Source organism: Giardia intestinalis, chromosome 1 (assembly GCF_000002435.2).
Source record: "Giardia intestinalis strain WB C6 chromosome 1, whole genome shotgun sequence".
Classification (NCBI taxonomy): Eukaryota; Fornicata; order Diplomonadida; family Hexamitidae; genus Giardia; species Giardia duodenalis.
Genome location: NC_051856.1, coordinates 606,450 through 618,321, shown reverse-complemented (window position 1 = coordinate 618,321; position 11,872 = coordinate 606,450). Strand labels below are relative to the sequence as shown.

Genomic DNA, 11,872 nt, shown 5'->3' with positions numbered 1-11,872 from the left:
CAATTGTACAGCGAAGGAGCAGGGCGTAGGGACATGGGCACCAACCGGTCGAGCAGCGTGTACATGTATGAGCACGGTTATAAGTCTCGCCTACACTGTTGGGTGGTGCTCTGCCTCGATGTGGACTCAGCGGGTTGGCTCTTATATCAGTGGCAGATGGCAGAACACCACGCTGGTCATGTGGTGAGAGGTCTTCATGCGGTCTTCCAACTATTCTAAGTCACGCTGGAAAGCAGCTAGCCCTCCCGCACCACGTCTCCTCTCCAAATAGGACTGAAGGCGCCCAGGGCGCTCTTCTAGGGCCTTAGTATCATGGAGCCCGTGCCAGGCAGGAGAGTTCTATGTTGCATGGCGTGAGAGTCTCTAGGGGGTGTAAACACTTGCGTGGTTGTAGCAACGCATCTCCACCAGCAAGTGTCAGGGCACATCGGTGGACAGGTGCATATTAAGTCAGGCACTCTGTGTGCGGTTATGCATCACAGCTCTTATAACGGGCCACGGGCAGCCTGAGGATCTCTGCTTTATAGCAGCGTGGATGTGGGGTGGTGCGCCCAGAGCATCGCCAGATCGATAGCTTCAGCGCGGCATCCAACAAGGTGCAGCAGGGCATCGAGCCAGGTGAGCGTTGGACCAGATCCTGAGTGGGGGCTGGGACTCCTGTGCACGGCTGGGCTGCTCCCAGATAGAATAGGGTACAGAGTGAATTAGATGAGTGCGACGCTGTAAGGTATCCACAGTCGCATAAATGCATCCGGCGGGCCCACACTGGACTCTAAGAGGCACGCTGCCGGACAAGCCGAGGAGACTCGAGGGGTGGTGGCGCCGTCTTGTTATCTCTATGCAGTGCTCCGCAGGTATGTACTCAGGAGGTATCTCTTGATGGCTGGAGAGAGGACAGAGCTGGGCGATGGTGAGCATGCCCATCATGAGCAGCTCCAGGTGCTATCCGATCACTCCTTGGAAAGGCATATGCCTCAGCTAGGTTGCATCACATCCAGGGCAGAAGAGGAAGCTGTGCACTGTCTGACCCGCCATTCAGGGCCATGTGCGGATAAAAGGCAGACCAGTGACTGATGCTCTGTACTGCCTCCTCATCCGCTGCCTAAGCAGCCAGAAGCCAGGATCGATATGCAGATAGAGGCTATGAAAAGTGGACTAATCACGGGGCTGATTGTCTGATACCAAAAAATCCGGAACGACGATGGCAGCCGCTGTCTCCCTAAGATGATGTATTATGCGCGGTATCGACCTTGGTCTCCCAGGTGAGCAGGCTGGGGACACTCTGGCTGGCCCTGACTTCTGAGGCATTAAGATCTTAAGCAGCACAGAAGGAGACAACGGTATATACAGACGGTGCGTTGTCTTCATAAAGGTGCACTCCAACTTCCAAATGCATGCAGCTGCGCTGAGACAGGCGGTTCAGCTGGCTTACATTGGCACCCTGTCAGCCATCGTGCTTGCTGCGATCAGAGGCTGCGTCTGCTCGGCAGACTGAATAGAGATTACAGCGGCTTCCATGGTTATCCACGTTGCACGATGTCCAATGGTAGAGTAGCCACCGTCTGTCTGAGGTGTTTGCTATCGATAGGAGACAGCGCTTGGTTGCACCAGAGGTGCTTTTGTTTAAGTATAGAGTCTTTATGGCTGCTTCTCCACTGGCTATAATGATAACTGTATACTTAAAAAGGTCCTGCAGAGCAATCCACCGTCTTTCAAGATGAGACATGGGCCTGCATCTAAAGCTAAAAACGGAAACTCGTGCACCAAGTGCCATAAGCCTAGTGTACTGACTGGCCTGGATCACAGTCCATTTGTCAAGAACCTGTGCACACGTTTGGATGCTCCCTGCTAGTGGCAGACGGACCTACGAGGAGGCTTGTCTTTGGTAGCATTCGCTTTATAATATTTAGCCCTTGGTGACACACCTCAACGAAGAAGGGTGTTACTTAGGTGCACAGGAAGCTATCCGTGCACAGCGATTCTCAGAGAGCCGGCTCACACAGAGAAGGTAGAGGCCACCAGCAGACCAGTGAGATAAAACTGATGCTAGAGAGGCCAGCAATTAGCCTGAATTACAGCAGGGACACCTGTATTGCCTCTTTGACCTCTATGCCTGGAGAGGTCGTAGGGTCTGCAGACAAGCTAGATGCTGCTTTTTGATTTTATGCACTTACAGCAACGTAATATTATTAAGAGTTGCTTCGTTTGGAACCGAGGGCATTCACCTTCCCTTCGTATACGGGTGAGGATCGATTGTAGAGGTATACTGCGCAGGTTGGTATCAGTCGGCATGGTTGCTGTCCACATGTGTCTCACCTACGTCCTCCCACGGCAGACGGACACCAATGACGCTTCTTGGCCACATGACGTCCTACGATGTATCTCCACCTTCGATACAGGTTGCTACACATACTGCGTAGTTTGGATTGCTCATCAGCCAAGGTGATCTGATCAGCTCTTGTCCTCTGCCCGTCTATCTCGTGCAACCATTTATTGATGGTCTTTCCAGATCAACAGGTGCTTCCATCGGTCCCACAAAAGAATGTGTTATGCAGGCGGCCACTACAGGCCAGAGCCTTGTCTACCAAGAAAAAGGGTCAATCAGTTCACTGCGTGGGGGTCCTTTGTACGTCTTATGTAATCCAGCAGGTCTTGTGCTCCCCAACATCTTCACTCACAATCCGCTGTCTGGAGCCCGCGTGCATATCGTTACTACCAAACACTTAGCAGCTTCGACTGACCACCTAGGACGTCAAATCCCTTGCGCTGCACAGTGGGTATGCTCAGCGTGAGAGATACATAGTCAGCATCAGCCTTCTCAGCTCATCGTCTGGGTAATACTACTACTGTTTCTCATCCAATCAGCTAGCGCGAGGACCCAGCTCATGACCAGCAAACCGAGACAGGCTATTCCAGGAGGTCTTCAAGCACAGCAGTACCTTGTTAACGAGTAGTCAGCAGTAACCATGACACGTACTTCCACTAAGGCATGACCTCCTTGAGCGGGGGTGTGAAGTGGGTCCCTGTCATTTTGCGATCCTACTAATCTTTTAGCCAAGAGGGATCAGAACAGCTCAGATTAGCATTGATCACTTCTGGGTCTCCATCTATCTCCGTCGTCTGGGGTGTGCTTGACCCTGTAGACTGAGAAGGGCGCTATATTGTGCTCGTGCCTGCACGTCTCCGTCAGACAAGGCTACCCTCTTGGAGACTGCGCTAAGGTAGCCACACGTCCCGAGGAACTTGCAGAGAGCATCCCAGTCCAATAGAACTCCTTACCTATCGAATGCAAGTTGTAGTTGTGGCCTCATAAGTGCAGGATTTTTTAGAATAACCGGTCAACTACATAGTTTGCCTGCTCACCCAGACCCATCTGATGGAAGATGATATCAATCTCGTCAGTTGTCTACAACGTACACCAGTCAAATCTTATAGATGGACAGGGACCACCCAGCCCACAACACTAGACATTACCAGATATCTTTTAAGACAAGGAGGAGCGACTGGTAGACCACAGCAGTCGTCTGCTCATTGGAAACCTTCCAGTAACTGACTTAGGCCAGCTTCCTACAAGATTCTTGGCGAGTTGTATCAGAAACGCATGCTTATGGGACTCCCAGCTCAAGGTGTATGGTGCTGGATCGCACTTTCCATACCAGTCTGTGTACAGCGGTGCTCTGGCCTCTAGCGGAGCTATAGAAGATCGCAGGATATGATGCCCTCAATAGGGTTTGTCTGATTCCTATAGCTATATGATAGGAGGATGCCGGCCTTCTATGCATTATGTAACGCGTGCTAAGCAACACCAGTACAAGTCCTGCAATGTGGCATGATTCGTGAGTCAAGAGGTAGGACGCTTGGGCTGATCGGCGTGTCTCCTCGGGACCAACTATAGCTCGGACCAAGGGTCATGAGCGAATGCTATTCGATTCCCTTATCAGCAGATGGGGGGATCAACTGCTCTAGTACTCACAGGAGGCTATAAAGGATGCTGGACTAATACAGTCTCCCTGGATCCCTGTTCCTTCTACTACAGACATCCACATGTAGGAAGCTCTGAGGACCTAGAGCCCTACACTAACAGGTTCAAGGTACTGCACTCCTAGGTGCTTCCATTAGTGGTGGTAGTGATAGCACCAGGATGATCCAGAGGGGAGGATAAGAGTCCTGATCCATCAGCTCAGGGGGTGGCACAGCTTGGGCAGGGTTTCCTCCTTGTCTAAATTTAGGATTGCTGGCCTACGCCCTCTGACCATCTGACACCTTATCATGTGATGTGGAACCTTAAAGTATCCACTACAAAAAGCCAGAAATAGCGCCATGCACACCCAACAAACCAGAGCGTCTCATAGGCCAATCTACACTGATTCACACATCTATGGACCTTAGCGACTGCTGCGATCTTCTCTTGGGATCTTGTAGGGGTCTATCCTTGAGTGCGGCTCCCCCACGACAGCTAGGAATCGCAGACATAATCCAAAAGGATGAGAATACTACAGAGGCGGAGAAGAGATCATCGGCGCACGGGGGTCCACAGGGGCTCGATCCGCGCAGGGGAGGCACAGGGAGCTGGCTCATCAGGGACGCAGAGACATTAGGAGAGGAACCAGCAGTGGGCCCATAACGCAGGGAGGACGCCCGGGCCGCCCTTTGATTAGCTACAGGGTAGGGGAGTAGCAGACACGCAAGACAGCATCGCTACTTATTTTTGAATTTTCTGTTTCCCTGCGTGTTGTGCAAGAATCCGTGGTGGGCGGCAAACTATATGTAGTAGATGCTTTCAGCATTAACAACTATCGCTTGTACAACGATATTATAAAAAAGGAAGATCTCTAAGTTAGTAGCATAGTAATAACCAGATGAATCTTTTTAGCTTTAAGTACCTTTACTAACAGGACTCTTACCCTATAATAAGCTGAGGGAAACTTCAATGTTGTTGATAGCCTTCTATCTTATATTATCTACATTTGCAGTAGATTGCAAGAATAGTGGAAATAGTTGTGAAGCTGGCCAATGTGATACGATTGGCGATACTGAAATCTGTATGCAATGTAATCAAGGGAAAGTACCCATCAATGGAATATGTACAGCCCATAGTGAAGAAGCAGTCACTAACGCTGGTTGTAAGAAGAACGGGGGTACTAATATAGAAGAAAGTGATAAGGTATGTGGACAATGTGGAAATGGCTACTTCCTGCACAAAGGCGGATGCTATAAGATAGGAGAGGCTCCTGGCAATCTCATCTGTGCGGATGAGGCGTCAAATCCTGGTGCACGTACTGCAGGGGTGTGTGGTGCTTGCAAGGATGGCTATTATAAGAATTCGGATGCTGTTGCAACTGCAGACTCCTGTATAGCATGTGAAGATGCCAACTGTGCCACATGTGGAGGAGCTGGTGAAAACAAATGTACAAAATGTATAGACGGATACTTTGTTGGAGCAACTGGAAATGAAGGTGGGTGCATAAAATGTGACGCTACCACAGGGCCTAATAGCTACAAAGGAGTTGCTGGATGTGCTAAATGTGAAAAGCCAAAGAACGCTGGTCCTGCAAAGTGCATTGAATGTGCTGCTGATTATTTGAAAACAGAAGCAGATGAACAAACGTCTTGCGTTAGCGAAGCCGTGTGCAGAGAAGGCAAGACGCACTTCCCCACTACTGACAGCGCTGGTGGTAACAAGAAGGTATGCGTAAGTTGTGGCACAACGAATAATGGCGGCATAGAAAACTGTGGAGAATGCACCTCTAAGGAAAGCGCTGCACGGGCAGGGACAGAGATCACCTGCACCAAATGCTCTAGCAATAATCTGAGCCCCCTGGGAGACGCGTGTCTAACAGACTGCCCTGCCGGAACGTATGCCGTTAGTGGCGACAGCGGCAGTGTCTGCAAGCCCTGTCACAACACGTGCGCCGGCTGCCAGACCGACGACAGGGAGACTTCCTGCACGGCCTGCTACCCTGGATACTCCCTTCTGTATGAGTCCAACGGAGCAACTGGGAGGTGCGTCAAGGAGTGCACTGGTGCGTTCATTACCAACTGTGCGGACGGGCAGTGCACGGCTAACGTCGGGGGTGCGAAGTACTGCACCCAGTGCAAGGACGGGTACGCCCCGATCGACGGGATCTGTACAGCGGTGGCAGCTGCCGGGAGAGACGTGAGCGTGTGCACGGCCACAGGTGGCAAGTGCACGGCATGTACAGGCAACTATGCGTTATTATCAGGTGGATGTTATAACACACAAACACTTCCTGGAAAGTCAGTATGTAAAGCCGTGGCTAATAGCAATGACGGGAAATGCAAAACATGTGCCAATGGTCAAGCACCAGATCCTGCTACTAATTTCTGCCCATTGTGTGATTCAACTTGTGCAGAATGTTCAACTAAAAATGATGCTGATGCTTGTACAAAATGTTTTCCAGGATACTATAAAACAGGAAATAAGTGTATCAAATGTACAGAAAGTAGTAATAACGGAAAAAAGATCGATGGAATACCTGATTGTTTAAGTTGTGAAGCACCGATTAATACTGGTCCTGTCATCTGCTACGTTAAAACGGATGGCACTAGCGATGATAACAGCGGCAATGGTGGAGACAGCACCAACAAGAGCGGCCTTTCCACTGGCGCCATCGCGGGGATCTCCGTCGCAGCCTTCGTCGTCGTGGCCGGCCTCGTGGGCTTCCTCTGCTGGTGGTTCATATGCAGGGGGAAGGCGTAGACTTAGGTAGTAAACGCGTCACTGTATATGGCTTATTACGCTGTGCTGCTGGGGCTATCTGAGAGCGGTCCAGAGATCATGCGAGTGGGCCCGCTCCTTCCTGGCCAGTCTAAGGACGAGGGTTGAGTATGGATAACATAATGAAAGAGTCCTCTTCAGTGACACATCCAGAATCTGGGCATTCCTCGCCGCTCCATGAGGATATGCTCTGTCTGGATGTCCATGCCGATCTGCCTTGGATTCAGGTCTTCTCGCAGACTCTCTGCTCTACCAGTGGCGCCTCTCCTTGGCCTGCCGTCTGGTGGGTGAAGCTCCAGTCGCCGTCTTTTTTAGATGCTCCCGTCTGACTCGGTGATTGCTGTCGGGCCCTCCGCTGGCTGGGCCCCTCGGTGTCCGGGCAGCTGTGGCCCGGGTCAGCGCTCCCACAGTCGCGGTCGCTTGGGTCCCAGCGGGTTCGGATGATGGGTGAGGCGGGGTATGGGGCGGTGAGGCTGGAGGGGACCGGGGGGTGGTTGTATGTGCCCCTGGGTCTGATGGGCCATGTCGGGTGATCGCAGCTGTGGTGACTGGGGGCTGTCTATCTGTGACCCATCCCTCTGTGGACTCGTGAGTGCCCTCCGCCCAGGCAACCCTCAGGAGCCGTGCACGCTGGGACAGAGAGGGTGACCAAGGGAGTTAAGCAGCCCTGCCATGATGCTGAGGGTGCACAGCAGCCAGCCTGATCTGCAGGGCCTGCTCGAGCGATGGTAGTGGCAGACGACTCCCTCTGACAGCAGCCCTGGTGACTGCACTGGCCTACTCTCGAAGCTGAGTGACAATGAACCAGACGGACCTGAGTGCAGGAGGACCGTCCACACACGAACAGACTGTGTAGACCCAGAGAGGACCGGAGTCTGCTCGGGACACGCTGACTGTGCCCCATACGAGAGCCCCAGGCAACCACCCGAGCACCCGAGAGGCAGCAACAGACACGGGCACCAGAGATTCCCAGCCAGACAGCTGCCATGCTCATCCACAGGGGCATCAGAGGACCAGGTGGGGTCACCCTCACAATCAGGGCCTGATAGGAAGCCAGAGGACTCAAACACTACAGCAGAGCAGGCCCAAGGGAGGCACACTCCAGGCAGGTGAGCAGTGGCAGAGCCCTGACAGCTGCCAGCCCCCATGACACCCAGGCAGGCACCAGACTCGCTGGCCTCGACTGCATTCACGATGACCTGAGGGGGCAGCAGCCAGAGGAGTGAGGAGACCTTCGGACACCACAAGAGGCCCGGCTGTCCAGCAGGCTATGGAGCACAGGTGACCTCTGAGCACCACCCAGGCACAGGACTGACCATCAGAGTGATGCCCGGTCACAGAGACGACCACGAGCACCCTCCACCCACTCTGAGGGGCTGTCGATCATTCCACTGCCTCTCATAGCAGACCTCCTTGAGGGCAGTGCAGTGAGTGACTCAGCTCATGCAGGAGGGTGCACGCCTCCCCTGGCATAGGATGCCGACTCTCCCCGAGGGGTCATCAGAGCCACGAGGAGGGGTCAAGGTTAGTAGACCACACCGGGAACTCCCGAGGGCACAGCAGGTGATGTTGGGTGATCCTCAGCGTGCTCCTCTCTGATGGTAGAGCATCCTGAGACCAAGGGGGCTCACCCCTGCCTACGGACGACACACAGCGCTTCACAACGAGGACCCACCAGGAGCAGCACAGCTGACCACGGGGACAGTGCAGTCACCGATGCCCCACCGTGTTAGTCTTTTGAGTCATCACACTAGAGGCATGAGAGAACCCATCCCATCCACAGGCTCATCCACACCCCTGCTGGTCCCAGGTGAACTCCCCGTCGAGGCACCGGACAGGGCATGCCAGGGGCTCAGCAGACCCGCACAGAGCAACAGCGAGTAGCAGGAGGGGCTGCGATGGCCTGCCTCGACACTCACGCACCAGCCAGACAGAGCAGCAGTACTGCCTGAGGCATGCAGGGGCCAAGGGAGGCACTCAGTCAGGGGGACACGACACGATCGTCGGTGCCTGTGTCTCGGGAGTGCAACGAGGGCTGGAGAGCAGACACAACCACCTTGGCAAACAGAGCGGGGATCACCCCAATGACCCACCGAACCCAGAGGCACATACGAACACCACCAACCTCAGCCCCCACCAGAGCCCCACCAGCCTCACCGCCCCACCCATCATCCGAACCCGCTGGGACCCAAGCGACCGCGACTGTGGGAGCGCTGACCCGGGCCACAGCTGCCCGGACACCGAGGGGCCCAGCCAGCGGAGGGCCCGACAGCAATCACCGAGTCAGACGGGAGCATCTAAAAAAGACGGCGACTGGAGCTTCACCCACCAGACGGCAGGCCAAGGAGAGGCGCCACTGGTAGAGCAGAGAGTCTGCGAGAAGACCTGAATCCAAGGCAGATCGGCATGGACATCCAGACAGAGCATATCCTCATGGAGCGGCGAGGAATGCCCAGATTCTGGATGTGTCACTGAAGAGGACTCTTTCATTATGTTATCCATACTCAACCCTCGTCCTTAGACTGGCCAGGAAGGAGCGGGCCCACTCGCATGATCTCTGGACCGCTCTCAGATAGCCCCAGCAGCACAGCGTAATAAGCCATATACAGTGACGCGTTTACTACCTAAGTCTACGCCTTCCCCCTGCATATGAACCACCAGCAGAGGAAGCCCACGAGGCCGGCCACGACGACGAAGGCTGCGACGGAGATCCCCGCGATGGCGCCAGTGGAAAGGCCGCTCTTGTTGGTGCTGTCTCCACCATTGCCGCTGTTATCATCGCTAGTGCCATCCGTTTTAACGTAGCAGATGACAGGACCAGTATTAATCGGTGCTTCACAACTTAAACAATCAGGTATTCCATCGATCTTTTTTCCGTTATTACTACTTTCTGTACATTTGATACACTTATTTCCTGTTTTATAGTATCCTGGAAAACATTTTGTACAAGCATCAGCATCATTTTTAGTTGAACATTCTGCACAAGTTGAATCACACAATGGGCAGAAATTAGTAGCAGGATCTGGTGCTTGACCATTGGCACATGTTTTGCATTTCCCGTCATTGCTATTAGCCACGGCTTTACATACTGACTTTCCAGGAAGTGTTTGTGTGTTATAACATCCACCTGATAATAACGCATAGTTGCCTGTACATGCCGTGCACTTGCCACCTGTGGCCGTGCACACGCTCACGTCTCTCCCGGCAGCTGCCACCGCTGTACAGATCCCGTCGATCGGGGCGTACCCGTCCTTGCACTGGGTGCAGTACTTCGCACCCCCGACGTTAGCCGTGCACTGCCCGTCCGCACAGTTGGTAATGAACGCACCAGTGCACTCCTTGACGCACCTCCCAGTTGCTCCGTTGGACTCATACAGAAGGGAGTATCCAGGGTAGCAGGCCGTGCAGGAAGTCTCCCTGTCGTCGGTCTGGCAGCCGGCGCACGTGTTGTGACAGGGCTTGCAGACACTGCCGCTGTCGCCACTAACGGCATACGTTCCGGCAGGGCAGTCTGTTAGACACGCGTCTCCCAGGGGGCTCAGATTATTGCTAGAGCATTTGGTGCAGGTGATCTCTGTCCCTGCCCGTGCAGCGCTTTCCTTAGAGGTGCATTCTCCACAGTTTTCTATGCCGCCATTATTCGTTGTGCCACAACTTACGCATACCTTCTTGTTACCACCAGCGCTGTCAGTAGTGGGGAAGTGCGTCTTGCCTTCTCTGCACACGGCTTCGCTAACGCAAGACGTTTGTTCATCTGCTTCTGTTTTCAAATAATCAGCAGCACATTCAATGCACTTTGCAGGACCAGCGTTCTTTGGCTTTTCACATTTAGCACATCCAGCAACTCCTTTGTAGCTATTAGGCCCTGTGGTAGCGTCACATTTTATGCACCCACCTTCATTTCCAGTTGCTCCAACAAAGTATCCGTCTATACATTTTGTACATTTGTTTTCACCAGCTCCTCCACATGTGGCACAGTTGGCATCTTCACATGCTATACAGGAGTCTGCAGTTGCAACAGCATCCGAATTCTTATAATAGCCATCCTTGCAAGCACCACACACCCCTGCAGTACGTGCACCAGGATTTGACGCCTCATCCGCACAGATGAGATTGCCAGGAGCCTCTCCTATCTTATAGCATCCGCCTTTGTGCAGGAAGTAGCCATTTCCACATTGTCCACATACCTTATCACTTTCTTCTATATTAGTACCCCCGTTCTTCTTACAACCAGCGTTAGTGACTGCTTCTTCACTATGGGCTGTACATATTCCATTGATGGGTACTTTCCCTTGATTACATTGCATACAGATTTCAGTATCGCCAATCGTATCACATTGGCCAGCTTCACAACTATTTCCACTATTCTTGCAATCTACTGCAAATGTAGATAATATAAGATAGAAGGCTATCAACAACATTGAAGTTTCCCTCAGCTTATTATAGGGTAAGAGTCCTGTTAGTAAAGGTACTTAAAGCTAAAAAGATTCATCTGGTTATTACTATGCTACTAACTTAGAGATCTTCCTTTTTTATAATATCGTTGTACAAGCGATAGTTGTTAATGCTGAAAGCATCTACTACATATAGTTTGCCGCCCACCACGGATTCTTGCACAACACGCAGGGAAACAGAAAATTCAAAAATAAGTAGCGATGCTGTCTTGCGTGTCTGCTACTCCCCTACCCTGTAGCTAATCAAAGGGCGGCCCGGGCGTCCTCCCTGCGTTATGGGCCCACTGCTGGTTCCTCTCCTAATGTCTCTGCGTCCCTGATGAGCCAGCTCCCTGTGCCTCCCCTGCGCGGATCGAGCCCCTGTGGACCCCCGTGCGCCGATGATCTCTTCTCCGCCTCTGTAGTATTCTCATCCTTTTGGATTATGTCTGCGATTCCTAGCTGTCGTGGGGGAGCCGCACTCAAGGATAGACCCCTACAAGATCCCAAGAGAAGATCGCAGCAGTCGCTAAGGTCCATAGATGTGTGAATCAGTGTAGATTGGCCTATGAGACGCTCTGGTTTGTTGGGTGTGCATGGCGCTATTTCTGGCTTTTTGTAGTGGATACTTTAAGGTTCCACATCACATGATAAGGTGTCAGATGGTCAGAGGGCGTAGGCCAGCAATCCTAAATTTAGA

The 11,872-nt window shown here is 52.7% G+C and overlaps 2 protein-coding genes across 2 annotated transcripts; one reads left to right on the top strand and one right to left on the bottom strand.

The window, feature by feature from the left end:
• Positions 1-4,930: 4,930 nt before the first annotated feature.
• GL50803_00112208 (VSP with INR) lies at positions 4,931-6,721 on the top strand (the record flags this gene model as incomplete). Its single annotated transcript, XM_038045652.1, has 1 exon — positions 4,931-6,721. One exon carries the CDS (start codon positions 4,931-4,933, stop codon positions 6,719-6,721), a length of 1,791 nt encoding a protein of 596 aa, XP_037901584.1.
• A 2,648-nt stretch (positions 6,722-9,369) lies between these two features.
• Positions 9,370-11,160, bottom strand: GL50803_00d112208 (VSP with INR; the record flags this gene model as incomplete). Its single annotated transcript, XM_001706515.1, has 1 exon — positions 9,370-11,160. One exon carries the CDS (start codon positions 11,158-11,160, stop codon positions 9,370-9,372), a length of 1,791 nt encoding a protein of 596 aa, XP_001706567.1.
• Between the last annotated feature and the right edge of the window lie 712 nt (positions 11,161-11,872).